Below are 27,056 nucleotides of genomic sequence, written 5' to 3' on the forward strand. Positions count from 1 at the left end.
GGCCCAGGGCTGTGGAAAGGACCCCGCTGGCCCTTGGTTCTGGGGGCTGCACCCGCTCTGGGCTCTGTCCTCACCTGCCCCGTCCCACCCCTTGTCCCCTGCAGGTCCTTCTGCGTGCCAGCCGTTCCTTTCTGAGGAGCACAGGAGAGGCGAAAGGAAGGAGAAACAGCAGGAGCAGAGGGAGAGGAGAAGGTCTGTGGGCCCTGCAGGAAATAAAGGAGGTTCCCACAACGTGGCAAGAAGAGGCGGGGGCCCTCAGAGTGTCTGGAAAGAGCAGAGTGGCTTGGAAGTGGGCAGCCCGTGGGCGCGAGGCACTGCCAATGAGCCATGAAGGGCCCCCAGTGTAGGGTTCTCCAGAGGCTGCCTGGGAGTCCCTGCTCTCCGGGTGCCGGGGGGAAGGTGGCCAGCCTCGCCCTGCTGCAACGGGGCCTCTGTGCCCACTCGGGGAGGCTGGGGGCTGGGACCAGGGCCAGGGGGTCAGGCTGGAGGTCATGGGGCCCAGGAGCTGGCTCCGGTGCCAGAAAGGCCCTCCTTCAAGGGCCGCTTAGGGTGGGGCAGCCGGGCGAGGACGTGAGCACAGGACGCAGGCAGGGCTCTGGTGGCCCCTGTACCCCATCCGCATTCTGGAGCCCTGGTCCTTCTTTGGCTTGCTAGGGAGACAGCATGAAACTCTGCACTTTGTTCCAGAAAGGGGCCCCAGTCAACCACCTGAGACATTCTGGGGAAGGCGCTCTGCCAGGCAGAGGCAGCCACTGGCCTCAGGTAAATGCGTCCAGGCCAAGTGCGCCCCAGTCTCTACACTGGCGAGAAAGCATCACCTTTGTTCTTTCAAAGGGATGCCAATGTCTTTTCATTTCTGGGATGGATTATTTAAGACTGCCTTCCCAGAAGTTAAAACGGGGATGAACACAGCCGTGGGGGACGCACCAGAGAAGCCCACGGCCAGGTGGGCAATCACAGTGGCCCCTGGGCCCCAGCGGCAGCAGGGACAGGTTCTGGAAAGAGCTCTGACTGGCTAAGTGGCCCAGGACCCATTTATTTCACCTGAGCTGCCGACCAGGACTCTTGCTCCTGGCGTCTTTGGTCTTAATTTCTGGCAGCACCCAGCTGTGGCTCTGGGTGTCCTGCATGCCAACCTCACTCCTAGAACTGAATGGAAAACAAGCCACCTGCTCCCAGGCTGAAAGGAACTCTCATCGGGGAGGCAGGAGCGGGCACCGATGCTGAGTCTGGCTGTCACGTGCCGTGGAGCGGTTTGGCCAAAGGGGTGAGCGCGGGTGCGGCTCACCGAGGCCGTTAGTCCCATGCAGAGCCTCGAGCCAGGCCGTGCTGCAAGCAGACAGTGCCCAGTGGCCACTTACCAGGGACCCTCGCTTGTACTGACTATACCAGGTGGAAGGCTGCTCTTTGGGCCAGCGGGCCATTTTACTCTGTAAGATATGAAACGGGCGGGTTTACAGGACAACCGCAGAGGAGACAGAGGCCGCCTTACCAGTTTACCGCGCTTGAATTCACTGAACCAGGAACCCGGGTTTTCTTTGGGCCAAGAAGTGATTCTGGCCTAAACATCAAGCAGGGGAGGTGGAGAGGGAGAGAAACAGAGAGAACGACAGGGTTACTTCTGCCTCCATGTGTCACGCTGCCCCGTCCTGCAGACACGCCTTCTCCTGCCCGCAAGGGCCTCCATTCTGCTCTCGCTCCAGACGCCCAGCCAGCCAGCCGGAAGGATCCCTCAGCTGCCTCTAACCCCCTGGAGCTGAGGTTGCCCACCCAGGACAAGGGCCAGTGACCACGCTGGGCACAAGGAGACTGACGGCTCTCGAGGTGCCAGCACCCGCCTCCCATGCAGGTGTGTGGGCTGCGCCTCGTTGGCCTTTGTGCACCCAGTGTCCAAGACAGCACTTGGCACTTCGTAACTGCTGAACAATGCTGGGGGGTGGCAGGCTGGCTGGATTCTCACGGGCCCCAGCAAAGGCGACAGTGATAAGAGCCAATGTGTACTGACAGGCTAAGGGAAGGGTGGGGTCATCTCTGACCCCCAGATCTGAGGGGTGTGGCTCCTCTCCAATGGCATCCACCTGGGGACATGTGAGGAGACCCACCAGGCATCTGTGACACAGCAGGGCAGGCTGGGTGTGAGGTGTGCATGGGTGTGTGTCCCTGCGGGTGTCTGTGTGTGTGGTGGGGTGTTCTCCGTGGGTAAGTGGCCTGGGGGCAGTGACCCTAGAGTGCTCACAGTGTCCTGGGGCCCAGAGAGCACGGGCCCCTTCAGTGCTTCCCTGAAGAAGGGGCAGGAAGCAGCCTGTCATCAGGAGAGAGCATCTGCCCCCATAATGGGCGTTTGAAGGTGGCTTTCTGCAGGGGACGAGGTTCCCAAGGACAGGGAGGGGGCGGCTCAGTAATGCTGTGGAGTCAGTGGCTGAATGAAGGACCCTCCCCAGGAGACGTAGCTGCCTGGGGAACCTGCCTGGACCTTGAGAGTGGCCCCGGCCCAGCCCTTGGCTGTGAGAAAGCACAGCCCTGAATCCTTGTCCTCACCCCCTGGCCTTGCCTCTGAGCTGTCTTTGTGCAGGGGAGCTGGAAAAGCAAGGGGTGGCTGGCCTGCCTCCTGCCTCGGGTCTGGTCCTCTCCCCTGGGTTTCCGAGCCTGCTGATGTCCGTGCTGTGCTCAGATGCTGTGCAGGCGGCCTCCCCTGGGAACAGGCCCAGCGATGCGGGCAGGTGCTCACCAGACCCCAGCCTTCTGCTTTAAACCCCAGGCCCTCCTGCTGGCTGATGGGGATGGGTGCCCCAGGTCACTGGGCAGAGGGTCTCTACTTGCACAAGGATGAGTGGCCGTGGCCTGAGCCCGAGGCTGCTAGCCCGTGGATGCCTGGCTGGTCAGCACAGGTGCAGGGGAAGAACAAGGGGCAGTGGGCATTCTTGGTGCCCCACAGGTGCCGTCCGCCTAGCTTGCCATGAACTAGGGCTCCCAGGGGTGTCCTGCTCATTCTCCCACAGCAGGGCCATTTGTGGAGGCCAGACCGGGACAGAAAGGATGAGAAACAGTATCTTTTCCACCTTAATTACCTCCTGGGCCTCTGCCCGATGGAAGGGTCCTGAGCTTTGAACTTTCTGTTTGAACCACAGGGGGTAGTTGGACATGCATGTTACCAAGGATTTAAAATTTCAGGTTGGGGGAGCATGCTTGTAAAACAGGGGTCCCCAAATCCTCCCCATCAGTGTAGGGACGCCGTTCCTGTGAGCTGGGCCCTCCAGCCTAGGGTGCTGGAGCTCCCTACAGTCATGCTGAGGTGTAAGGATAGGTGAGCAGACGGCGCCTAGGAGAACCTAACTTCTCTCTCCGGAGGAAACTGCTTCCCAGCGCCAAGGCCACCAAGAAGCTGCAGACCGCGGACTGCCCGCCTCACAGGGCCAGAGCCTGCACCTGCATGGCCTCCAGGAACCCGCTGCCCTCAGCCCAGGACAGCCAGCTGTCTGAGGGGCATTCTGGACATCGTGAACGTCAGGACACTAACTATGGTCCGTTCAGGCTGGATGCTGAGAGCCCTGGGCTGCAGTCTCCCACCTTTCCAGTTAGAGGCCTTGTCCACCTCCCCTGTCCTGGGCTAAAGTGGGAAGCAGCACATGCCTGCCACACACACACCTGTTCACGGTGTCCACACACACACCAACTCCCCCACGGAGGTGAGGCCTTTTATAGAGGCGACTGCTAAATTGCACAAAACCTCAGTGAGTCAGAACCCTGCCACCTGAAGCTCCACACTGAACAGACGTCCCACCACGAACTGGCCCAGGACAGCGGGAGGAAGGCCGCGGGAGCAGCTGGGACTAAGAGCTGAGGCAGACACCAGCCTCCAAAAGATGGATTTGGGCCACTGTATGCCTGTCCCAGCCCTGCCCTGGGATTCAGACTGGTCTCAGGTCATTTTAGGAAGGCTTTGATCAACCAGGGGTTGACATCCGAACCCTGGGGGCAGTGGGTGGGAAAGAGCCATGAACTAGCCGCCCTTCAACCTGCCCTAACCCGACGCTTTGCTCACCCCGTCCATCGCAGAGAATTTCTTCTTAAAGCAACTTAAGGTCTCCTTCTGGAGGAAATCCTTGATTTTGAAACTGGCCAATTTCTGTTTTGCATTTTAAAGCCATAAACACGTGTGCTAGGAAGGCGGCCAGGGCAGGCACGTACTCACCCCCTCGGACTTCTTGTCGGGGAAGACGCATGTCGAGCCTCCAGCTGTGAAGTTGCAGTAAACTTTGAAAGAGTCCCTGGAGCACCCTTGGTTAGGATCTACCCAGTATTCACCTGGAGGGCAGAGGCGGGAGGGGAACCCTGAGAACTGTCCCTGGGTGGCCCCAGAAGCGGCCACGACATGCAGTTCTGCAGCCCGCACACAGCTAGGGCCTCACAGCCCCTGCCTGCACCTTCCCAGGGTTTCTCTGGTTTCTCTGATGGAATTCTGCTCTTCCTGCCAGGCCCACCAGGACACACGGGCGGACGCACGGCCAAGGACACAGCTGGAGCATGAAGCACGTGGGCACATGCTTGGTGAACATGAGAACACGGGCCCAGCACGCTCAGCAGGTGGACAGAAATACAGAAATGCTGCAGGTGAACTCGGAAACTCATGCTCTTGGGACCAGAGGGCATGGAGCCACGGGCAGCCCCAAATCTTGTTGGAGAAACGTCCATACTTCCCAAGGGGAAACGGCAAGTTACTGCGATTTTACTTTTCAACAGGTGGGCGGTGGCAGGTCTCACGATGGTGCTTTGTTTGTGCGATGTTCTGGGTTAAAGAGTGCCTTCCCAGGTACGAAACTGAATACCGGCACCACCTACAGAACCTTCTGAGGGTTGGCCAAACTAAGTGTGTTTGCCTCCCTCTTTCCCACAGTCCTCTGGCAGGCAGAAGCTCTGACTCCCGTGCTACAGGTGGGTAAAGCGAGGCTCGGGGTGAAGCAGATTACATTCCAGACAGTAGCTGAGACCAGACCAGAACCTGGCTCTGTGACGTCAAAGCCTCGGCCTCTTTCCCCCACTCCCAGGATGTCATGTCCTGCTGTGACTTCCCCCTCAGGTTACAAGGGGAAGCACCCTGCTTGCCTCCTGCGCAGAGGGGGGCCCTGAGGCTGGAAGCGGTGCAGCTGCCCGGGCCTATGTCCCTCCTGCCAGGCCCAGCCGCCTGCCCTTGCCCCACAGCCCCAGCCCTTCCCCACTTAGCCCCACGGGCCGCACCGTCTGGGAAGTCAGGGTGGCAGAGCTGAAGGTCCTTGCAGGTGCGAGCAGGGTTCTGCTGCGTGCCCAGGGGCCGCTTCATCTGCTCGATCTCCAGCTTCAGGGAGTTGAGCGAGCCGAAGATCTCCTCCATGCCATCCGCATAGTCCATGTAGTTCTCGCCTGCCCCATCGTCCAGCAGCTGGCTGGCGTCGATGTTCCGCCGGGTTCTGGATGCCTGGATGGGCAGGGGCTGGATGACCTCGCCTGGAGGGCCCTGGGTGTGAGAGAGGAACACAGGTGGGTGGGTGGGGGGACGAGATAGGGCTGGGCGGAAGCAAGGCTGGGACAGCCAGGCCGTGCCCGCAGGGCTCCCTGGGGCCCAGGGTCCTGTCTACCCTCTCTCCCCTCTTCCTGCCTCTGTGACGTCCTACACCCACTCACTGCCAGGCCTGGCCTGCCCTGAGGCCTTTCCTCCTTGACCCACAGCCCAGCTGCCCCTCCAGCCCAGCTCCTGTGCCACCTGGCCTCCAACTGCTTTTCTCCTCAGAGCCAACACCCAGCCTCCCACAGCCATGGGCCAGTTTGTGTGCATTCTAGGCTCAACTAGACTCGACGCCACTGGCTCTCCTCCTGCACGGGGCTGCACACAGTGGGGCAGCATTAATGCCTCTGTAGCCCAGCCCAGGGCTGCACACAGTGGGGCAGCATGAATGCGTGTAGATGAGAGGAGCCTTCACTTCCAGGGCTGCCAGGAGGCCCCGGCCAAGGGCAGGGGTGTGAGTCAGGGGGCTGCACCACCAAAGGGAGTGTCCGTGGAGCACTCAAGGCTCCCTGGCCCACCCTGGGGCTCCATCCTGCACCCTGGGGCCTTGCCTAGCACGGCCCCACCCGACCCTCCCTCCACCCCCTACAGCAGCCGGCCTTCCCAGGGAGGGGTAGCCTGGGCGCTCTCTTTCCCTTGGCTCCATCCCAGGAACCGGCTTCCCCACCCTCCCACCCCCGGTCTCATGAGGTTTTGGGAGATGGACAGCACAGACTTTCCACAATTCCCCACCCCCTTCTGCATCTTCAAAGGCTGCTTACTGGTGGTCCGGGGGGTCCTGGGTGGCCTGCCTCACCCTTCGGGCCAGTTGGACCCTGGGGAAAAAGAAAAGAGAGCCAGCCCTGACCACTGAGGCCTGGTGTGACTTAAATCCACCTTGAGTTCTAGAATGTTCCCCTGTGGAGAAAGCAGAGGGACGAAGCCCTGAGGTGCCAGGGCAGGACCGCTGCTCCCCAGTCCCGGGTGTGAGAACCGGAGACCCCGAGGGGGGTACTTAGGTGGACAGGGCCCTTTCTGGGGAGGCAACTTGCCCTGCCCTCACCCTGGTCAGGCCGGCCTGGTGCTCAGGCCTCCGAGGGGAAGCAGGAGTCTTGGGGGGGTAGCAGTGGTCTCATCACTGGGGACACCCCCAAGGTGGAGGGGCCAGTTCAGGGGCGCACATCACTTACCGAGGAACCCTTAGCACCTTTTGGACCAGGAGGGCCCTGCAGAGAGGAAGGAGGGCATTGTGAGCGGACGGCCCCTCACTGTGGGGCCGCTAGCCCACAGACCCTCCCAGGCCTGGCCGTCACCCTCCTTGCCCTCTGTCCCCCCACTGCCCAGGAGTCTCTGCTTTCACCTGGGGAGGTGGCTGGTTCTCACCACATGGAGGTGGGAAGGGTCCTGTCTGCCCCAGGCACCCTCACTCCATCCCCCAGCTGGGAACCATAGTTCCGGGGACCCAGTGATCAGTCAGAGGGCACAGAGGGCATATGCCGGCCTGAGGCCCCGACACACGGCCCCCTCCAGCAGCTCCCAGCAGGGGCCAGTGTTAGATCAGACGAGGGCCACCAGGGATCCCGGCTGGGGGATGTGACTACTGGGTCTCCTAGTAACACAGGAGAGGCCCCAGAGGATGGGACCCCAACCGCTCCTGCCCGGGCTAGGCCAGCCCTACCCAGGCTGCTGTAGGGCAGGTATAGCAGCAGCAGCCCTCGGCTTCCCCAGAACGCCCACAGCGGAGCGCCCACGTGCCGGCAATGCCCCGCCTCCCCTGACCTGACCCAAGGCCCAGGGCCCTGGCTTCCTTGCTCTGTTCCTCGGAATCCAGATGTGGAGCTAACGACCAAAGCCACTCTGGGGCTGTGACCCTCACTCGGCTGTGGGCCCCAATCCCGGGGGTCTCTTGATGTTCCCACTTCCATGACTCTCCTGCTGCCACTGAGGCCCCCGGCCCAGCTCACCCACCTCCCTGCTCTCCCAGGAATAACCCGGGGCCATCCACACCCCTTCCCACATACACACCGGCAAGCCAGGAGGGCCTGGGGGGCCGATGGGGCCGGAGGGCCCAGCAATACCCTGGAAAGGAGAACACAATTATCACCATCAGAAAAGGGGGTCCTAGAGACACTGCTGTCCTAGAGGCACACCTCTCAGCAACCCTGATAGGCACATCTGACGTGGGGCTGGCTGCACTCTCAGGGGGCCATCTCTCCTGAAGGGCCTGCCCATCCCCAAGGGACTGCTGAGAGCCCTTCTAATGTTCTAATTTGCAATATGGAAGTGATTGCTACAACACCCGGCCGCTGGCTTGCTCCTTACTGTTTTCCGTTCACGTGGTGGGTGTTCCCCCAGTGTGGGGGTCGGGACAGTGAGGGTCCTGGGGTCCTGCCCATCCCGCCCGCCTGCCCAGCCTCTACACATGCTTCCCATGCTGGGACTGTGGCCTCTGATTCGAGCCTCCCTCCAGGTGGGCCAGGCCAGCCGGGGAGCGGGTGACTCCTGTCCGCATCACTTCCTACACCTGTGCAGCGGGAGGGCTACGGGGGGGTTGGGGCGGATGGGGCAGGTTTTCCAGGGACGCCACCCCACCAACTTATAGGGCCCAGTGACAGTTCTACTTCATCCCCCTGACTCCCGAGTCCTGACGCTTTCAGGTCAGGTGTAGGCTGAAGTGGGCACAGGTCAGGGGCACGTACGACCCCATCACACCTGGGTGGGGACACGGTGGTCCAGTTGTAGAATGAGGCCCTGTGGCCCTCCTGTGGGGAGGGCAAATCCACAGAAGGTCTGGGGAGGTGGGGCCTCCCTTGCTGCAGCCTCCATGGCATGCGTCACCCTCACTTGGCCCTGGGCTCTCTGCACCTGCCCTTCGGGAAGCCCCTTCAGCGGCCGCCAGGTGCAGGGCACGGTGGGATGCCCAGGCTAAGCTTCTGTGCTGTGGTTAGCTGGGCGCTGCAAACTCCAATTAGCTATAGGTCGGTTGTGCACATCTGGGGTCAGGGTGGGAACCTAGCCCCACGTCTCTGGCAAACACGGCTGAGAATCACCAGGGACCTCCAGCAATTAGCTGGGTCAGGGTCTCTTGGTGACGTGGAAGAAATGACCTTCACCCCCGAAGCCACCACGGCAGCAAGGAGGGAGCACATGCCAGCGAGTCAGGGCCTGGGCTGGGCAACGGGTGGGCTGTGACCCCCCAGCTACACTCGTCTGCACCTGATGGGCACGAGGACACCCTCCCAGGCCACTGTGCCTCAGGTCGATTGGGCACTGAGGGCAGCTTTCTAATGCTGCTTATCTCCGCGAGGGGCTGTGCTGGGAGCGCCATCACACGCACCTGTTCTCCCTTAGGGCCAGAGGAGCCCTGGGGGCCGGGGAGACCACGGTCACCCTTTTCTCCCTGTTCTCCTGGAGGTCCAATGAGCCCGATCAAGCCTGGATGACCCTGTTGGCAAAGGCACGGGAGACTCGTGTGGCAGAGCGTCACGTCCAGCCATGCGGGCCAGCGTGACATGGCAGCAAGGCTGCGCCATGGTGCCAGAGTCACCACCCCGCATCCCCAGACAGGTAGGGGGACAGAACAGCAGGTCTGATATGGCACAAACTTGGTGAAAATCATTCCTAAGGAGAGAGACCCAGATGCTGACACAGACCAGAGTGATAACAGGGGCTTTCCTGTGTGATAATGTCTGTTTCCTACTTAGATGGATTTTTCAAGTTCTTTGTGTAAACATGCACACCTTTTGTTATAGGGACCAGAAACAGCACTTACGGACTTTTCCGGGAAGGAAGTTACAGAGTAGCATAGATACTATAATAATTTATGTTTTCTTAGAAGAAAAGTCCCTTACATATGCTGCATATATATGTTTCACATGAGCCGATAGAAAGTTCTGGAAGGGTTCCTCCAGCTTTCATTACAGGAGGTTGGGTGGAGGTGGTGATTGGCTTAGAGAAAGAAAAAGACTCCACAATCCTGGTTTATATGCAGCTGCTCAGCTTGTGGTTTCGCTTTATGTTTGTAAATAAATCGATGCTAGTAGAAAAAAAATCACCCCTAATTAGAGAAGATGGCAGGGCTTTGCCCGGCTGCAGTCTGCACACCCCTGTGGGAGGTCTGAGACCGCCATGTGCGGAACAAGCATGTTGCTCAGATCCTAGACGCCCTCCCACGGGACCTCTGTGCCCAGCTGGAATACCCCGCAGGGGCCGTGCGGGTCTGCAGCCGAGGACAGGGGCAGGCCCCAAACAGCCTGGGTCTGTGCTCTCACCACCTCTCAGGGGCCTGTGGATCACCACCCTGTTGGATTTGAGCTCTGTGTGTGAGGGCCCCGATTTACCACCCCAGAGGCCCCCGAGTCCCCTCTTACCTTTTCTCCTTTAGGGCCAGAATCTCCTTTGAGGCCAGGGAGTCCTGGGGGCCCCTGCAGAGGGAGGCAGCGGGGTCAGACTTCTCCTCCCCGATCCTACCCCCCACCCCACTGCCAGGGGAGCCCCTTAGGAACAGCACTCACCAAGGGGCCGGGGGGCCCGTCAGGGCCTGGGGATCCTGGGAGACCCTGCTCGCCCTGAAACACAGCCGGCCCTTGGCGTGAGCCCCTGAGCCTGTCTGCACCCCACGCGCCCCCTCAGCAGCAGCTGCCCACCCTGGGCTCCCCGCCCACTCACCACCGGGCCGGGGATTCCTCGCAGGCCATCAGGCCCCGGCTTCCCGGGGGCCCCCTGAGGGCCAATGGGGCCAGTCTTCCCGGGAGGGCCTTCCAAGCCAGCTTCTCCCTGCAGGGCAGGAAGGACGGAGGGTGGGACCCAGAGGCCTGGGGTGCCAGCCACCCTGATCCAGGACCCCTGCTCAGAAGCCCCAGGGGGGTCTGGAGAACCCAGAGGCCCCCACATTCCCCACATTCCTGCAGATGCCGTGCCAAGCAGGTCTCCCTCCCCCTAAGCTCAGCAAGCTGGGCTCCCCAGTCTCCCAGCCACCAGCCACCTGGATGGCAGGCACAGCCTGCTGGGTGGTCACGGCCAGCCCCAGCATGGGGTGGACACGGCGCCATTTCCTGAGCAGACACAGGGCTGGACGGTTTCCGCCCAGTCTCAGTTCATGACAGGGCATCTCCAAGGGAGACAAACGGTGCCAACCAGGATCGCTGGGAGAACGGTCCCACGAGAGCTCTGGGTACCCGGCCGCCTGCCAACTGCAGGCGCTGGGGGGCCACCTTCTCCGCAGCCCCAGTGGGCTGTCATCACCTCTGGACCGCAGGTGAGCAGCTGGGGTGCAGCCAGGTCAAGTGCCAGGCCCGGGGTCCCCAAGCACCCTGCTAGCCCCTTCCTCAGGTTGGCAGAACAGACAGACTGTGGTGCAGGAAACCTGGACACCAGCACCCCAGGGCACCGCCAAGCTGGTACCTTGGGAGAAGACGGATGCTTCGCCCCAGGCTTGCAGTGAGAACCCTGCCCCAAGTGGGCAGCCGCCAGCTCCTGCTGCCTCCCTGGCCTGCCTATGTCCACGCACGTCCCCACAGCCCACCCAACTCAGCCCGCACAGAGTGCCCCCTCTGGAAGTCCTGGGTGCGGTCGGCTGGTCGGAAGCACGTTACCTTGGCCCCTTTCTCTCCCTGTCTGCCTTCAGGGCCTGCGGGGCCGGGGGGACCCTGGAACAAAGGCAAGGGAACAACACGTGACGAGGCGGCTCACAGCAGCCGGAGTGGTGAGCTCAGCGTCTGGGGAGAGGTGGTCCTGGGCTCGGGGGAGGGCTGGGGAGGGCACAGTGGTGGCTCCCGGGCCCTGGCCTTAGAACGCATCCTGATGACTCCAGTTCTGGGTGAGGGTTCTGGGCAAGCTGGGGGGTGCCCTGGCCGCCGAGAGTGTCGGGGCCTCCTTCCGCTCACACACCCAGCAGCCCTGTTTTCTGCAGGGGGCTCTGTGCAGAGAAACACCTCTTAGCTCGTTCTGACTTTTCGGAAGGCCTGACCCGGGGAAAAGCAGCTTTTTCTGCTTTGTGGGTGTTTTTCCTCCCATGACAGGCTTTACTGATGGTGTCAGCAGCTGGCTGCCCCTAAAAGGAGAGGGCACATCAACCCAGCAGGTCTGAGATTGACGATGGGGCAGGAGTGGAGAACACACTTTGGATGGAAGCATCTCCTCATCTGTACTGCTTGGAGCACCCGGGGTCCACGCTGGAGGGCTGAGGGAGGGGCATGCTGCATGCAGAAGGCTGACAGGCGAGGGCAAGCTTGCAGAATTATTTACCCTTTTTCCTGGAGGTCCAGAAGGACCTGGTTCACCAGTAGGGCCGGGGGATCCCTGTTATCAGAGAAAGAACACAGAGTTTAGGAAGCAGAGTCTGCTAGACCGAGGAACAGCAGGTCTAAACCTAACAAAACACCCAATTTTCAATCTAATCTGTCCTGGGCTGTCCCAGAAACTGCCCCTCTCCTTTTCTGGAGCAGGCACAGGCGTCCCCAGCAGTTGCCCTAGAATTCTCTGCTCTGACCCCTGCACTCAGGGCTCTGGCTGCAAAGCTGGGGAATCCTGACTCAGTCCCATTTGCTGCATTTTGGAGGCAGACCGTCCCACCGCTTAGCAGTTCCTCTTGCTACTCAGAGACCCGCTCAGGCCAGGCCACTGCCTGCAGGCATCCCCTTCTAGAGAACTGGGAGGGCAAGTGTCATCCGGGTCACCCGCCAGGAAGCGGACACGGGCATCTCTCCAGATAGCCTGGCCTCATTGCTGGTGTCTCTAAACTCTGCGTGATGCTCACCTAAGATCATGACATCAGTGTGTGCCTGAGGATCAGAAGTCCCCAGCAGCCATTTGCCATATTGGTGCAGGGTGGGGGGCAGGGAGAGCTGAGGTCGACACTGAGGAGTCCCACCCAGTGACCCAGACAGACTTGGCTGGAAGCAATGTTTCAAAAGCTCAGTGTAAGAGGCACCACCTAGTGTGATCTCAGCTCAAGGGGCTAACATGGCACATGGCAAGAGCCTTTTAGATCCGATTCAGCAGAAATAAGGTAACCCTGGCATTCATGGGTGGGCATCGGGGCGGGTCACGGACTCCCTGGCTGGCGCTGTGCACAACCACTGCTCTGGCCATAAGCACATTTCCCCTTCTGGGAAGAGACTCCCCAGCTTTCAGCAGATCCTCACAGGGCACTGTCACAGTTAAGAGTCAATATCATAAGTGACAGAGTTTGGGTTTTTCTCAGAAACGAACAAAACAAGTTGCAAATCCCCAGAACACATGATGCCCTCCACCAAGCAGCCGGGTCGGGATGCCTAAAGGTCCCGAGCAGGCTCACCGTTTGTCCGGTCTCGCCGTCATCACCTTTGTCACCAGGGGGACCATCCTGACCCTGTGGGGACAAAAAGCAAGTGCGTTCTGCCCCTTGGACGGACGGCACCCTGAATTCACGAACCAACGCCCGGTGTAGCCCCAGTCCCTTCCCAGAAATCTGACTTTATCTTGTGGCCGGGACATAGTGTGTTCAAATGTGGGAAATGCACCCATCTCACCACCAGGACACGGGGTCCTTTGGGAGAGCGCTGTATCCCAAAGAAAATACACGAGAAAAATCAGAAAGAGAAAATGGGGCTGGCAAAGCCAGGTCAGGGCTGTGGGGCACCAGGGGGTCCTGCAGCCTTGAGCACCTACCGCGGGGCCAGGCTCTCCAGGGGGACCAGGATCTCCAGGGAAACCAACCGGACCCTGAAACACAGAAAGTGGCATGGGCAGGCACTAGGGCCACCAGCCTAGAGCGGACGCTTCCCGCCCACACCTGCTGCCCTCCAACTCTACAGCCGTCTAACAGTTCCGACACTGGCAGTGCACACAACCCCCAGGGCCCTTTCTCAGACACCATCTCTCTTCTGCAACAGGCCTGGCATCAGGGAAGGCGGATCAATCCTCCTGCTTCTGGGAGGCCCCCAAAGGGCAGGCATCTTGCCCACAGCTTCTGGAGCTCCAGGCTGAGACTGGAATCAGGACCTTTCGTCTTCTAGGACATGCTGCCTACAAGCCCCTCCTGATGCAAAACCGGGGCAGGCCACAGGGAGGGGCAGTGTGCACAAGCCACTCAGCCCGGCAGCACCCTGAGGGCCGCCCTCCCCTCAGCTGCTCTGTCCTGCCCCCGTCCTGCCGGCTCTGCCGCTGGCCTGAACATCTCTACACTACAGAGAAATTAACCCAAAGCTTGTAAGGTGAGGGAGCTTTAGTGCACGGCTGCTGAACGGAAATGGGCCCGGTGCAGGGGTGCAGGGGCCCTGGCCCCTGCTGGGTCCCCGCGGCATCGCGGAGCTACTCACGGGGCTGCCCTTGGGGCCGTCGTCTCCAGGCGGGCCCTTGGGTCCCGGGGGTCCTGCAGCGCCAGAAGGGCCTGACTCGCCCTTCTCTCCCCTCTCTCCTTTTGGTCCCTGCAGGGAAGGCCCAGGTCTGTGTTTTCAGAGCCAACCTCCCAGCTTACCGGAGCGAGGTGCTGGCAGGAGGCACATTCCCGTTCATAGGGTGTGGGAAGGGAGCGCCCTGACCAGGCGCCTGGCCCCCTGGCACAGCTGCTCAGCTCCCATGACAGTCTGGCTTCCCCAGGGGCACAGGCCTGAGGAGCCCCGTGGCTTTCTGGGGCTGAGACTCAGCTCCTAGGTGGGAGGGGCTGACTTCTGATCTACACAGCAGATGGCGCGGACCTCGAGGGGCTGCAGGGACCCAGGCCACCCACCCACCCTGGGGCTCACAGGTGGGGGGAGCGCCTAGAACCCAGGAGACCTTTGTCCACCAGCTGCCTCCTGGGCCTGAAAGCCTCCTACAGGCAGCCTGGAAAGGGTGCTCATCTGACTCACAAAAGCCTGAATATCCTCTGGGCAGACAAGGGGACAACAGTCACCCCCACACTAATGGTCACCCATGAAAGGGTCTGGACCACAGATGACAGAGCAACACACAGACATTAAGCCATGGGTGATCACTGCAAACACCTGGAAACATGACATGTGCAAACATGAGTGCACACATGTGCATGCACACACACATGTATGACACACATACACGTGCATGCACACCGGTGTGCACTCATCACCATGTACATATGCGCACACGTGCACACGTGTGCACACTTCCACAAGCATGCACACATTCACACAAGCACACCTGCTCATCCCTTTCACACTCCTCTTTTAACAGTAATTTTGTGAGGTGAGCATAAGGGGAGACACAACTCCCATTTCATGGGTGGGAAAACTGAGGCAAGTGAGTGATTCCAGCCACACCTGCCCAGGGTCAATCCGCCCCTCCCCCAAAGCCTCTCACTCACCGGGGGGCCCCCTTCACCAGGAAGGCCAGGCTCTCCAGCTTCGCCAGGTTCACCCTGAGGAGGAGACGTGACTGGTTATGGCAGCGAGGACAGCGGCCCCAGCTCTGAGCATTTGCCAAATCCTCTCTGCTACTGGGCGCCGGGGCTGGGGGACCTAGGAGGGGCGGCCAGCTGCAACTGTCCTCTCAGGGCCCCCAGGATTGGAGGGAAGGCACAGCCATGTCAGGGATACAGCGGAGGCAGTGACAGACGGAGGCCATGAGTGATGGGTATAGAGGGGGGGATGCCCAGGGGACATGGGGGTGTCATGGTGCCTTTCCTGAGGAGGGGGCACTCAAGGTGCATTTGGAGGAGAATCATGGAAGGGAGGGGGTGGGAAAGCATGACAGGCGGGGGGAGCCAGGGGGATGAGCACAAGATCCTCTGGGATAAGGGGGTGTGGGGTGGCAGATGAAGCTGGGGTGCATGCCGGCAGCAGGGGCACCGAGAGAGGTGCCTCTGAGTGAAAGTAGCGCATCATTAATTTGCGGTCCCAGTAGGTGTATTTCCCAGTAATTTTCATACAGTTAAGAAATGAGCAGTGATGGAAGGCTTCTTCCAATTTAGTGGACTGATGTCAGAAACAAAGTTCTGGACATGGTGTACAGGGAATGCAAATGCACAAAGCTCAGGCATTTCTTTCCTTTGATCCTAAGCAACCAGGATAAGGGCTTTGAAAGTAGCGTGAATGCATGAGACCTGAGAGGGAGTCTGTTTTGGCCCCATTATGCCCACCATGCCCGTGCTTGCAGGCATACACACACCACATACACACAGAGGCCACCGTGCCCACTGAGTCACCTGCGGGACCCAGGCCCCGACGGATTGGAGCAGACAAAGAGGAATCCCGGCTAAGAGAAGACAGGATATGACTGAAATGGAAACTCTAGTCGTGTGCCTCTAGCATGTCAAGGAACAGATGATTCCATCGTTCAGAGCTAAATCTGGGAGAGGATGGCAAGGCCTTTGCTGGCGGTTGTAGGGTGCAGAAATTCTGCAAAAGGCTGTCACAGACAAAGATGTGGGAGCCCCCAGCTCCGCTGTACGGGTCTTCTAAGTTTCAAGATGCATTTGACAGGAATGGCCTAGCAACACCCCTGTACATCTCAGTATATCCAGCTGGACACGTGGACACACACAGACACACACACACCCTGGTTCTCGTCCCACACTCACACACTGGGCACTGGGCCAGTTAAGGGGCATGACTCGCCTTCTCTCCCACAGCACCAGGATTGCCGATTCCACCTGGGGGGCCCTGAGGCCCGTCAGCACCTGGAGCTCCGGAGGGCCCTCGGGGGCCGGGGGGACCGGGAGGGCCCTGGGAGAAGGAAAGTCATTGAGCACAGAGAAAATGCAAACATTTGCCAGAAAAGAACCCAGCTGCCACTGCCAGGCCTCAGTGTCGCCATCACACTCACCATCTGACCCACGTCGCCCGTCTCGCCCTTCTCTCCTGGGGGTCCCGGCAGGCCCTGAGGGTGGGGATGTGTCAGAATCTCAGCCAGTCAGCACGGCTCTATCCAATCAATACACACACAACTCCCACTGTCCCCCAACACGAGGCCAAGCCTCCAAAAGACCCTGGCACGGCATGTGTACAGCTACATGTGAGGACGTCCCCAAGATTCTCAGGATTAGCCCAAGGAAATCGTGAGAAAACAATGCAAAGATTTATGGACAAGGGTGCTTATTGCCGCGTCCCATAGACAATAAAAGCTAATGAGCCCGACAAAAGCAGGGCGATGTTCGAGTGTTATATCACCACCATATGCTGACATACTATGCAGGACTGAAAATCATGTTTTCAAAAATAAAAAGTGACACCTTCAAAGAATATCTAATCACACTGCACATGACTCATACAATGGGGAAGCCAGGGACAGGCTTTGTATACACACAACATGATTCAGGTTGTGCAAAAAGCAAATACAATTACACCCGTGCATGAGATGGAGCCAGACACTGGCGTTTGTTGTTCTGTGTGGTGTTTCAGAAGTCATTTTTGTTCTCTTTTCTTACAATTTAGTGGCCATTTCCAACATTTCTACAACGAGGATGGACATAAATGTCACTGGTTAAGAGAAGTAAATGTGGGCACAGCTGCTCAGGGAGCCCACAGTTCTTCTAATTCACGGGGAAGCCCCTGCTGCCCAGCCTTAGTTTCCTCCTTGGAAGCCAGGAGGGGAGGGGAGGGGAGGGTGAAGGAGGGCAGGAGAGGGCAAGGGGAGGGAGGAGCAGGCAAAGGTGCAGGAGCCATCAAAGGGAACCCCAGCCATGGTAAGCTGCCGTTACCTGCAGCCCCACGGGCCCGGGGGGTCCATGAAAACCTCTTGGACCCTCGTCACCTTTCTGCCCAAAAAGGCCCTGCTGGCCTCGGGGACCAGGCTCGCCGTCAGCTCCCTGCAGGGACACAAATGGGCAGAGGTGAGGCCAGTTCCCGGCTCTGTACCCGCACTTCCTGAGGGTCCCCAACCACGGATACTCACGGCAGGGCCTGGCTGTCCAATGGGACCTTGGGGACCTGTAGGCCCAGGTGGACCCTGTGGAGAGAAAACAGAGACACAGCTGCTTCCCGAATCACAGCTGAGGCAGAGGGAGGGGGCCGGCCAGCAAGCCCTGGGGCAGTGTGTACAGGGCCATCAGGTCAGTCCCCACGTCCTGCAAGCCACCTGCAGGCTCTAGAGCTGGCGATGCTCTTGGCTGAACCCCAAGCATGTTGTCATGAGTAGCCGGTGTGGCTGCCACCCATGTCCCCCCCTCCCCCGTGCATCCTCTGGGCTCCCAAAGCTCCCACGTCACAGGCCCCAGAAGACCGTGCAGCTCGTCCGCGGCCCAGCTGGGCCGGACCCCAGAGTTCACGCTGCGCATGGAGACATCCCGCCCCCACGGTCCCTACCAGGCTGTCAGCACAGGGAGCACGGGAGGGGCCGGCAAAGGGGGCAGCAGGCGCCCCTGTCCTGGGGTACCTGGGCCGCACTGGGCGGCAGCTGTGTGAGGACAGAGTCACTGGCTGCCTGGGACAGGGACCCCTGCTGGCAGGCATGGCCACGCAGCAGAAAGGGCACATTCCACAGGCCCCAGGGAGGAGCTGGCAGCTGAATGCCTGGGCTTCTGCAAGAACACACTAGAGCTTCTGAGCATCTCCTTTTAAATGAGGGGGAAACCAAGAGGCGTTGGCCGAGGTGCTACCCCCGTGGGAGTGTTCTGCAGCCCTCAGATGGGAGGGTGGTGGTTATACCTGGGAGGCGAAACCCCGAGGACAAAATGCTGGACTTGCCTTATTTCATGAGCTGTAGGAAGGCTTCCTGTTTGTTTGCAAGGGGCTCGCTCACAGATGCACATGGATATACACCCAAACATGCCTGTGCGTGTGCCCACGCATGCCCACACATGCCCATGCCAGGTAAGACAGGGGAGGAAAGCCCACCAGCTGTGTCCCATCAGCTCTTGGTTATTGACGTTGTCACATCAGTAACAGCGGTCGACACCGGCGGTGACCGTGCACCCCACCCCACCCTGCCCTGGCCGTGGCTCGCCCGCCTGGCCTTACCTGTTCGCCTTTGTCCCCCTTGCTCCCCTTCTGTCCTGGCTCCCCAATCTCGCCCTGTGGGAAGACGTGGAAGGTCCTTAGCCAGCCCATCACCACTGGATGTTACCTGCTCTCCGTAGTTAATTCTTCCTGGAGATTCATGATAACCTCTGCAGGGGGCCCCATGACTCCCCAAGGAAGACGCATTCCTATATATTAATTGGGCTTCCTCTTTGATATGGGCGCTCCAAGTCTGAGGCTTTGATCTCGCACCACACAGAATTTCAGTACGTTTGAAAATGTGGTAAAAGTCATCATGAAAATATTTACTTTGTCTAGTTGGATGACAAGATGAGGCGGTAACAGACAGATCAATTACTGTGTTTCCAAATAAGTTATTAAAATCTGTCCAGTTTCTGCTGTGCAGGGCTGCCTTCCACCCCAAGAGGCCAGGCCCATCTATGCAGAGGTGACAAAGTCGGAAATGTCACTGGAGAGTTATCACACATGGGAGGTTATGTCGAAGAACTCAATCTCACTGTCTTCATTACATGACCTATAAGGCAGCTATTGCGGCCACACGCTGGAATGAGAAGGCGCGCTCCTACCGAAGGGTGCTTCAGCAGCCCAAGGAAAGACATTTAAAAAACAAATGTCGAGTAAAGCCTCATTAAGTCAGGCTCCACAGTTTGAGAATTTGAAGTGACGCAGAGGACAGCAGCGAGGCTTTTCCCTGCTCCGGCTACTCACAGCTGCTGTCCTGGGCAATGCCGGAACCGCCAGGAGGCTGGAGGCTCCCATGCCCCACGTGTGCCAGAGACCTCCCACGTTGCTGCTTATGGGCTCGCCGCACCCTCGGTTTACAGTGACCGCCTGGGCTGCAGCCTGCCAGCCTGGTGCCAAGCCTGCACCGTCAGGGGCGGGGGGACGTCCCCAAGTTCTCCTACCTTATCTCCATCTTCTCCAGGGGGCCCCACAGGGCCAGCTGGACCAGGGAGCCCCACAGGGCCCTGGAGACCATCTCGGCCAGCCGGGCCTTGTGGACCTTTCTCGCCCTGAAAAGGAGAGATCCCTGGTCAAACACAGCTCTACCATAGGAGCACCCCAACACCATCCCATGCCCTCAGAGAGAGGCCGTGACCCCCACCAGAGCCCTGATGGATTTCAGCGAGGCACACCGAGGGGGGCACCCCTTGCCATGAATTGCTGCGTTTAATCCATTTAACCATCCTAGGTAGGGCTAGTCTTTTCCAGATGGGGAACCTGAGGCATGATTTGCGAACAGTAGGCTGAGGATTCAGACCCAAGCGGGCTCCCCTTTCTCCCAAGAGATGCACAGAACCAGGGTGCATACACTGGGGATGAGGACACAGAAGACTGTGGCCAGCACCTCGTGGTATGTCACCGCCCCATTCAATGCTTCCTGCCTGCACAATTCACTTCCTGCGCCTCAATTCAGTTTCTGCTAATGTAAATTCCTGCCCTAATTAAGCCAGAAAATGCCCAGGCTAACTGGCTTGTCTGGCACTTTCCCATCTGACATTACTGGTCAGGACGGTAATGCTTGGAGACGCCTGACCTTTTCTTGGCCTGTTCCTCTCTGGAGATTTTCTGGGAGAATGACAAGCTTTTAACTGGATAGTGCGACTCTCAGGAGGTTTCTGCTCAAATATTTACTGTCTTGAAACAAGGAACCCAGCTGAACTTGCGAGCGCTCTGCAGGGACGGGACGCCGGACGGGAGCCAGGTGTCTGGCGCAGAGACAGGGGAAACAACGTCCTGGGTGCCTCCCCAGAAACGATCAGACACCATCAGAATTGCCATCTGGTGGCACAGAGGCCCCCAGTGTGGTTTCAATGGGGAGGTCTCCCCCAGGGAAGGCAGGGCCCTCTTCTACCCCTGAGCCATGGAAAGTGAGGCACACAGAAGAACTCGGCCTTTCTAACGGGAATCAGTCAGCAAGCTGTCTTAACTCAGTGCGAGACGGTCCGTGAGGACCCGTGCCCTCCCCTGGGACCCCGGGCCCATTCTAACATGTAATTCAGAAGGGAAGTCTGAAATGAAATCTGTCTCCTCGGTTTCAGGAAGACCCGCTGCTTGTGGGGACCACTAGGGGTCACTGAGGCTGTGGGTGGGGGTCCAGGGAGAAGCCTCCTCCATCACACACCCCAGTCCATCCTGCTCTGCGGCTGCCCCTGCCCAGGAGGGGAGGGCCATCCTGAGACCTGCCCTTCTGACGCAAGCCCCGTGTGGGCTCGGGCCCACAGGGAGGGGCCATGGCCGTGCACAGGCAGCCCCCAGAGCCTGTACGGAGGCCAGGGCCCTGGCCACGTTTGGGCACAGACTGTCTCAGCCTCTCCCTGTCTGCACATGCTGGGGCCTAACTGTGCAGGTGTGACAGGCTGAGCCGTGGCTGGGGACCTCCCCGAGCACCCTCCAGCTCAGGCGACTCGCTGGAAGAAGCTGGCCTGGGGTGGCAATTCGCCCGCAGTGGGAACTGGCCCTGGGACCATAGTCAGGATGCCTGGGAGCAGGCACAAGCTCTACCCACCTTCCCCAGCCTGCATCCCCGGGAAACGCCCATGGGAGGGACGGCTCAGGGCAGGGACGAGGGGGGCATGGGGGACCCCAGGGCCTCTGAGGTGGTACTTACAGGAGCTCCTTTCTCCCCAGCCGGTCCGGGAGGCCCCTGGGGCCCAGGTCTGCCAGGAATGCCAATGGGCCCTGCCGCACCAGCTGGACCTCTCTCCCCTGGAGATCCCTGGGGTGGGGCAAGAAAATGGTTCATTCAAAGGCTCTCAGGCGGCATGGACAGGACTTCCTATGGCACCCCCCATTTATGCCCTTGCCCCTCACTCCAGAGCCTCCTGTGGCTCCCCAGGCCCTAGCGGGCTCGGATGGTTGGGCCTGGCACTCGAGGCTCCGTCCTGTGGCCCTCTCAGCTCTTCCCCTCCTGTAATTACAGGTGTACATTTGCCCCCAGCATGTCTGAGATACATTCTCCTCAAGCATTTCCTGGAACTGTCTTCTCTTCCTGGGGCTGGGGGGACTGGGCCTGTTTCTTGGGTAGCACCCAGAGGCCACTGTTGCCTGGCGTGTTGTCCTGCAAACGCCTTCATCAGAGGGAAAGGCTCTGTTTGAATCCCCACATGCCTCACAGTTTTCCCCTTACTCAAGTGGCCAGTGACTCAGTTAGGGGGCGGGGTCCCCTCTCAAAGCCAGCCTGGAGCCTCGGGCAGCTCCTGGGGCCCCGCATCCACACAGTTGTGGGGAGTCAGATCAGCCCCTTTGAGAGGCAGGGGAGGAAAAGTACGTGTTACATTTCCATGAAGCGTCAGCCAAGAATGGGGTGGGGGCAGAGGGGGTATTCTGCAGGCACATGTCTTGGGGTGGACACAACCTCACGTGGCCCCAATTACCCCAGAGTACAGCTCAGGGTCTGGGAACGCTGAATCTGTAGGCCTCTCATTGCTAGAACCCTAAATCAGAGCGGGATTATTCAGGTTAACAGACAGCCAGGGAGGAATCCCTTGACCCCCAGCTCTGGGGCACAGGTCCCCCGTCTGGGCTGGCTCACTTCTGCCCTGGGCATTCGAACAGCCCAACTCTACAGTCCACGCTTGGAGGCAATGGAGACCTGCGCCCATTCCCCTGCTGGCAGCCTCAGCCAGACCACATAAGCATGTCAGCTTACCCCTTACTCCAAGCACCTAGCTCTCCACCCTCCTCATACAACGTGCCCTGGCACCTTATCACCCTACTGCCAGCTCAGGATACACAGCACATCCCACCCACGTCCGTCTCCTCCCCCACAGCCTGCCTAGGACCCAGGTGGGCCAGGGCAGGTACGTATGCTCCCCTGGCCCTTGAGACCACCCCTCTTGCCTACAGGGGAGGTTTTGAGCAAAAAGGCGGGATAAAAGGCATTGTGCTGGGCAGCACCACTCACCGCAGGGCCAGGTGGGCCAGGGGGGCCTTCGCTGCCTTTCAGGCCAAGTGCTCCCTGCAAAGAAACAGTGTGGTCAGGGGCACTGCAGGGGGAGGCTCCCAGGGCTGAGCAGCGCCCCACTCCTTCCCACACCCGGTCCCCCACTCACCACTGGGCCAGGAAGCCCTCGATCACCAGGGAAGCCGCGGAGGCCTGGAGGGCCGTCTTTCCCAGGGAGGCCGGCGGGACCTGGGTCACCCTGAAATCAGAGCCATAGACTATCTTATGAGTGATGCCCAGGGTCCCAGAGAGCAGGGGGAGGGCTTTCTCTCCCAGACTCGCCTGGGATCGGGGCTGGAGGGGGCTTCCTGGGGCCCCGGGCTTTAAAAGGGACTCTGAGTGCTACCGCGGCTCCGCGCCCGGGAGGCGCACGAGGCAGGCTGGCTGTGTGTGGTTTGGGGATGGCCACGTTTTCTGAAAACATGCACCACCTGAGCATATACCTTCCCTGGGGTACATTAAGGTTTTGATATCTCCCCAGAATTTTCTCTGGGGTCCACCATGGATGCAGAGCCCGTTTTCCAAACCAGAGAGCTCCCTTTGTGACCGGGAGAGATGGTATCTGCATCTCCATTTCTATCTCTCTATATTAGGCACACACATATGTATTTTTTTCAAGTATGTATCTGTGTATTCAAGTACATGTACACGCATACACGTGTGTGTACCTTCTTCAGCATTTCTTCATCGGTCCTACTTTATTCTCCTGGGTGTGGTCATAGGAAGGGCTGGGTTCCTGTGCCCCCGATGGGCTGTTCATTCTCAGGCTGACACAGGCAGCACGAGTGTGAGGGGCGGAGGGGGCACAGGCCTCCTGGGGAAGGGGGAGGAGGCGGTCCTGACCCCCAGAGGCCAGACAGAAGCGCATCGCTTCCTACCCCTCTCATTTATTCTTGAGCCTCTTACAGTGGGACTGCTTTTAAAGGGTTACTTTCTGCCTGGTTTGTTTGGACACAAGGTGTTGGACGTTTCATGTGTTTCTGGTAGCAGGCCTGGCGGCAGGGGGTGGGAAGGCCGGGGTACTTTGGCCCCAGCCCCTGTGACCGCCCGTCGAAGGGAGCTGGCTCACGTTCATCTTCCTGCAAACCCAGCGGAAGCTTGGCGGGTGGGTAGCGTGAAGAACATTTGAGAAACTACCCGCCCATCAAAACACTAGGCGAAGCCAAGGCCCTGGAACAGCCCCTTAGGGCAGGTCTGAGTGACTCACCTTTGTCCCTTCTTTCCCGGCAAGGCCCGGGAGCCCCTGTTCACCAGGCGGGCCTGGAGGCCCGGGGTGGCCACGCTCGCCCATTGGACCAGTTTCTCCAGTGGGACCCTGCGGGGAAAATCAGCACAAGCCACCAAACTTTTCGAGGGACATGCAAATAGCTAAACCTCTTTTCCTAAATCTAAGGATAGCCCAGGCCACGGAGGCGAAGGCCCACCAGGCCTCCACGTTCCTCTGCAAGGCCTCTGCTCCCAGTATAAAACCAGCAAGGAGGTCAGAGGATGCTGTCGCACCGTCCGCTGCACAGCCCTCTGGGGAAGGAGGAGGCGGGGCCTGCGTCTCCCGGGGCGTGCTGGGAAGTGTGTGCAGCGGGCACTGGCCAAATCAGCACCAGGTATGGGATGCCCATGTTTCCTGCAGTCCCTGGCCGAGGTGGGGCAGTAGCTTATTCACAGCTAATCAGGTGTGAACCTTCCCAGAAACGAGGTGGTGGCTGCTCTGAGCCACCCCCTCATTCACCTGCCGGCCCGTGCAGCGGCAGGCCCGTGGCACTGCTCGGATGCCAGGGCCAGAGAGCCTGCTGTGGACGCCGGCCAGGGAAGGCGGGCACAGCTGGGCCCTGCCCTGGGGTGGAAACCAGGCTGCTGAGCCACACGGTCGAGCCCCAGCCTGGCTCTGCCTGCCAGTTCGTGCTGACCGTGCAGTGGCTCCTGCCCTCCCTCTGCCCAGCCGTCCTGTACGGAGCACGTCTCCGAATGCTGACAAGCGCTGTGGGCCTTAGGGTTGCCCTCCAGGAGCCGACCCAGTGCCACAATCCCGTCTCCTGTGGGACCCAGGGGCGCTGCATCTCACCTGCGGGCCGACCACTCCCGGGGGGCCTGGCGGGCCGGTCTTGCCTTGGAAACCCTGCAAAGAGAGAGTGGTCACACCGAGGTGGCCGAGGGCCCCCGGGGGGCGTGGCGGCTCTCGGTGAAGGCTCGCGCGCCCACCCACCCCAGCCCCGAATAGTGAATGTTCAGGGTTCACTGGAGGGGGCCTGTTTCTCCCATTTCATTTGCGCATTAATCCAGAAGATAATGAAGCCAGATGAGGCAGTTTCACTAGCTGCTTCCCATCGCCGTGTCTCTGTGCTAAGAAACCGTTCTCTCTTCTTAAAGCCGCTCATCTTCAGGACGTCACTACGTGTTCGTTTTCCCCGCTGCCGGAAGCCAGACGTGGGAGCTGCCTCCGGGCTGTGCCTCATTAGCCACTTTGTGGAGATGGTCCTGCTGGTGTCCGGGTCCCACTGTGGCACGGCAGGGGGGTCACCAGCGTGCTCCTCGGCCCTGAGATCAGGAAGTCGCAAGGACTTGATACTTTCATAACCCGGCAGCTTGGGTGTGTCACTAGTGTGATTCAATGGGTCTTTCTCATTTCTGCTCTGTACGCTGGTGCATATGTGCCAATCCTGGCTCACTCTGGGCATGGGCTGCGCAGTCCATACTCCCCTTCCAGGACAGAGCTGGGTGTAAGGCAATGCAAGCTTAGTTTCCTGGAGCATCTACAGAGCGTGGCGCATGCTGAGATGCCATCTGCAGGTGCCATGTGGCGCTGGGGCAGTGCACGGATGCTACACGCAGATGGAAGCTCTAGGGTCTAAAGAGGAAAGCGGCTGGCTTCAAGACCACAGCGGACCTGGGGGTGAGCGGCCCAGCCTGGCTGACGGGCGAGGGCAGCTCAGGGCTTCCCTGTCAGGGTGGCTGACACGCAGGCCTTGGAGGTTCCCCCGCAGCCGCCAGGCCCTGTAAGCAGAGCAGGTTCAGCTTCTGCGCCGACCCTAGGAGGGCTCTCTTTAGGCCCGGCTGACTTGCAAGCTATGAACTAAAATGGTCATTTTTATTGCAGTATTCTCTGTAGGCAGCATTTACAGGGAGAGAAACAAGGGATAGTGGGCAGGTGGATGGCACCCTGCTTGGTGGGCCGTGGTGGAAGTGCCCAAGTGGAGGCAGGAGCCTGGGGGTGAGGTAAGGAAGATTCTGCTTGGCCATGGTTGGGCACCATCCTTGGCGGCCGAGGGTGAAGCCCACCCGTAGCCCTTGCTGAGATATGGGCTTTGGGCTCGTGTTTAGAAGGACTGCATTCCTGTGCTTACAATTTCTAAGGAAAGAACAGTGTTGTGACCCCGGTGTGTCTGCACTCCCCACGGTGGGGACACCTGTGCCAGGTGGGGCTGGGGTGCCCCCGGGTCTGAGGGCAGCCAGGCGTGGCAGAGACAGTTGGAAAGGACCTGTGTCACCTTCCCAGCAAAGATGAGCAGCTTAATTATTTTACCAGCCTCTTTCCAAAGTTAGAGGGAGAAAAGCCCACCGCCAGGCCTTCTATCCCGCCTCCTCAGGATGGCATCAGAAAGGAATGTGCAGAGCTCAAGATATGTTTTAATTTTTCTCTGTAAACAAAACAGCGAAGCAATCTCCATTTATCAGCCACCATGTTCTTCGCAGCACAACACTGGGAAGGTATAATTAAAGGGGTTTCATCACCATGAACCAGAGACACACAGGGATTTTTAAAAAAATCCAGCACAAGAGTGTATTAACTCTGGCATCCAAATCCTCCATCCACGAGGACCCTGCAGGGACCTTTGCCCACAAGGAACCCGGCTGCAGAGACAAAGAGGCCTTTCCATCAACCTGCACCAGTCTGCTGGCAAGGGGGTCACCAGGCACGGCATGCCCCCAGTTCCCTGGAGCCACAGGGTCGCAGGGGCCCACACCCTGCACCAGGACGCCTCTACAGTGGCCACAGCGTGGAGCTGAGCCAATGTCACATGGTGCATGGGGCCAGGAAATGATCACATTTCTGATAAAGGCATTTCCTCCAGATAAAAATGTCGGAGTCTTTAGTGTCCAGCTGACAAAGCCTATAGCGGGCACTTCCAAAGGGAGGGGCGAGCTCCAAGGTGAGCCCTTGATGGCAGAGACCACGGGCATGAGCACAGCCGAGCGGCCAAATTTGAGTCCAGCTGGCTGCCCGCCTCCCTTACCGTAGAGAGGAAGTCGAAGGAGCCCTAGACCCCCAGCAGCAACCCTGACGCAGGAAGGACCTGGACAGACAAGGCTGGGGTCCGTGCAACGCCCACATCCCTTCTCCTGAGGTTTTACAGCATGAAACGATTGAATGACCAGGTGGAAATGAAGAACCTTTGCAGCCACTTTCCCAGTTTGAATGCAGGCCGTTCAAGCTAGGCCGCACTCAGAATTATTCTGTAGGAAAGAAAGGCTGGCTGCCTGAGGTTCCAGGGTGCCCATGGCATTTTGTTTGCATCATGGTGGTTTTAAATGGGACTTGGCCGAGTTGCTGGGACAAGTTTGAAGGCGGCACCTGACTTCTGCACAGAGATGTCGCAGGGGCTGGTGACCTGCTCAGGGCTCTTCCCAAGGGATGAAGATGGCCTGGACCTTGGGGGCCTTCCTGAAGCCAACCACGCTCTCC

The 27,056-nt window shown here is 59.5% G+C and overlaps 1 protein-coding gene across 8 annotated transcripts in view; it reads right to left on the minus strand.

Annotated features, from left to right (window-relative positions):
* The window catches only part of COL5A1 (collagen type V alpha 1 chain), a 149,027-nt gene that overhangs the window by 8,910 nt on the left and 113,061 nt on the right, over nt 1–27,056 (minus strand). For 3 of the 8 annotated variants that reach the window (XR_005058395.2, XM_037007739.2, XM_073221881.1), the window contains exons 38-65: nt 24,438–24,491; nt 23,586–23,693; nt 22,488–22,577; nt 22,340–22,393; nt 21,044–21,151; nt 19,338–19,445; nt 18,412–18,465; nt 17,348–17,401; nt 17,154–17,261; nt 16,280–16,333; nt 16,072–16,179; nt 14,820–14,873; nt 13,819–13,926; nt 13,169–13,222; nt 12,816–12,869; nt 11,765–11,818; nt 11,113–11,166; nt 10,187–10,294; nt 10,033–10,086; nt 9,889–9,942; nt 8,856–8,963; nt 7,544–7,597; nt 6,709–6,744; nt 6,301–6,354; nt 5,236–5,491; nt 4,193–4,305; nt 1,362–1,430; nt 75–203 (exon numbers count right to left, since the gene is read on the minus strand). Coding sequence is in view for 5 of the 8 variants with exons in the window: in XM_037007739.2 (XP_036863634.2) it covers nt 75–203; nt 1,362–1,430; nt 4,193–4,305; nt 5,236–5,491; nt 6,301–6,354; nt 6,709–6,744; nt 7,544–7,597; nt 8,856–8,963; nt 9,889–9,942; nt 10,033–10,086; nt 10,187–10,294; nt 11,113–11,166; nt 11,765–11,818; nt 12,816–12,869; nt 13,169–13,222; nt 13,819–13,926; nt 14,820–14,873; nt 16,072–16,179; nt 16,280–16,333; nt 17,154–17,261; nt 17,348–17,401; nt 18,412–18,465; nt 19,338–19,445; nt 21,044–21,151; nt 22,340–22,393; nt 22,488–22,577; nt 23,586–23,693; nt 24,438–24,491 (2,313 nt within the window). In the remaining 3 variants the exon portion in view is untranslated. Of the gene's footprint in view, nt 1–74; nt 1,150–1,361; nt 1,431–1,492; nt 1,562–4,192; nt 4,306–5,235; nt 5,492–6,300; nt 6,355–6,708; nt 6,745–7,543; nt 7,598–8,855; nt 8,964–9,888; nt 9,943–10,032; nt 10,087–10,186; nt 10,295–11,112; nt 11,167–11,764; nt 11,819–12,815; nt 12,870–13,168; nt 13,223–13,818; nt 13,927–14,819; nt 14,874–16,071; nt 16,180–16,279; nt 16,334–17,153; nt 17,262–17,347; nt 17,402–18,411; nt 18,466–19,337; nt 19,446–21,043; nt 21,152–22,339; nt 22,394–22,487; nt 22,578–23,585; nt 23,694–24,437; nt 24,492–27,056 lie in introns of those variants that run through there. The other 5 variants (XR_005058397.2, XM_037007744.2, XR_012125189.1 and 2 more) reach the window with 4 other exon arrangements.

The sequence above is a fragment of the Manis javanica genome, chromosome 2 (assembly GCF_040802235.1).
Source record: "Manis javanica isolate MJ-LG chromosome 2, MJ_LKY, whole genome shotgun sequence".
In the NCBI taxonomy this organism is placed as follows: domain Eukaryota; kingdom Metazoa; phylum Chordata; class Mammalia; order Pholidota; family Manidae; genus Manis; species Manis javanica.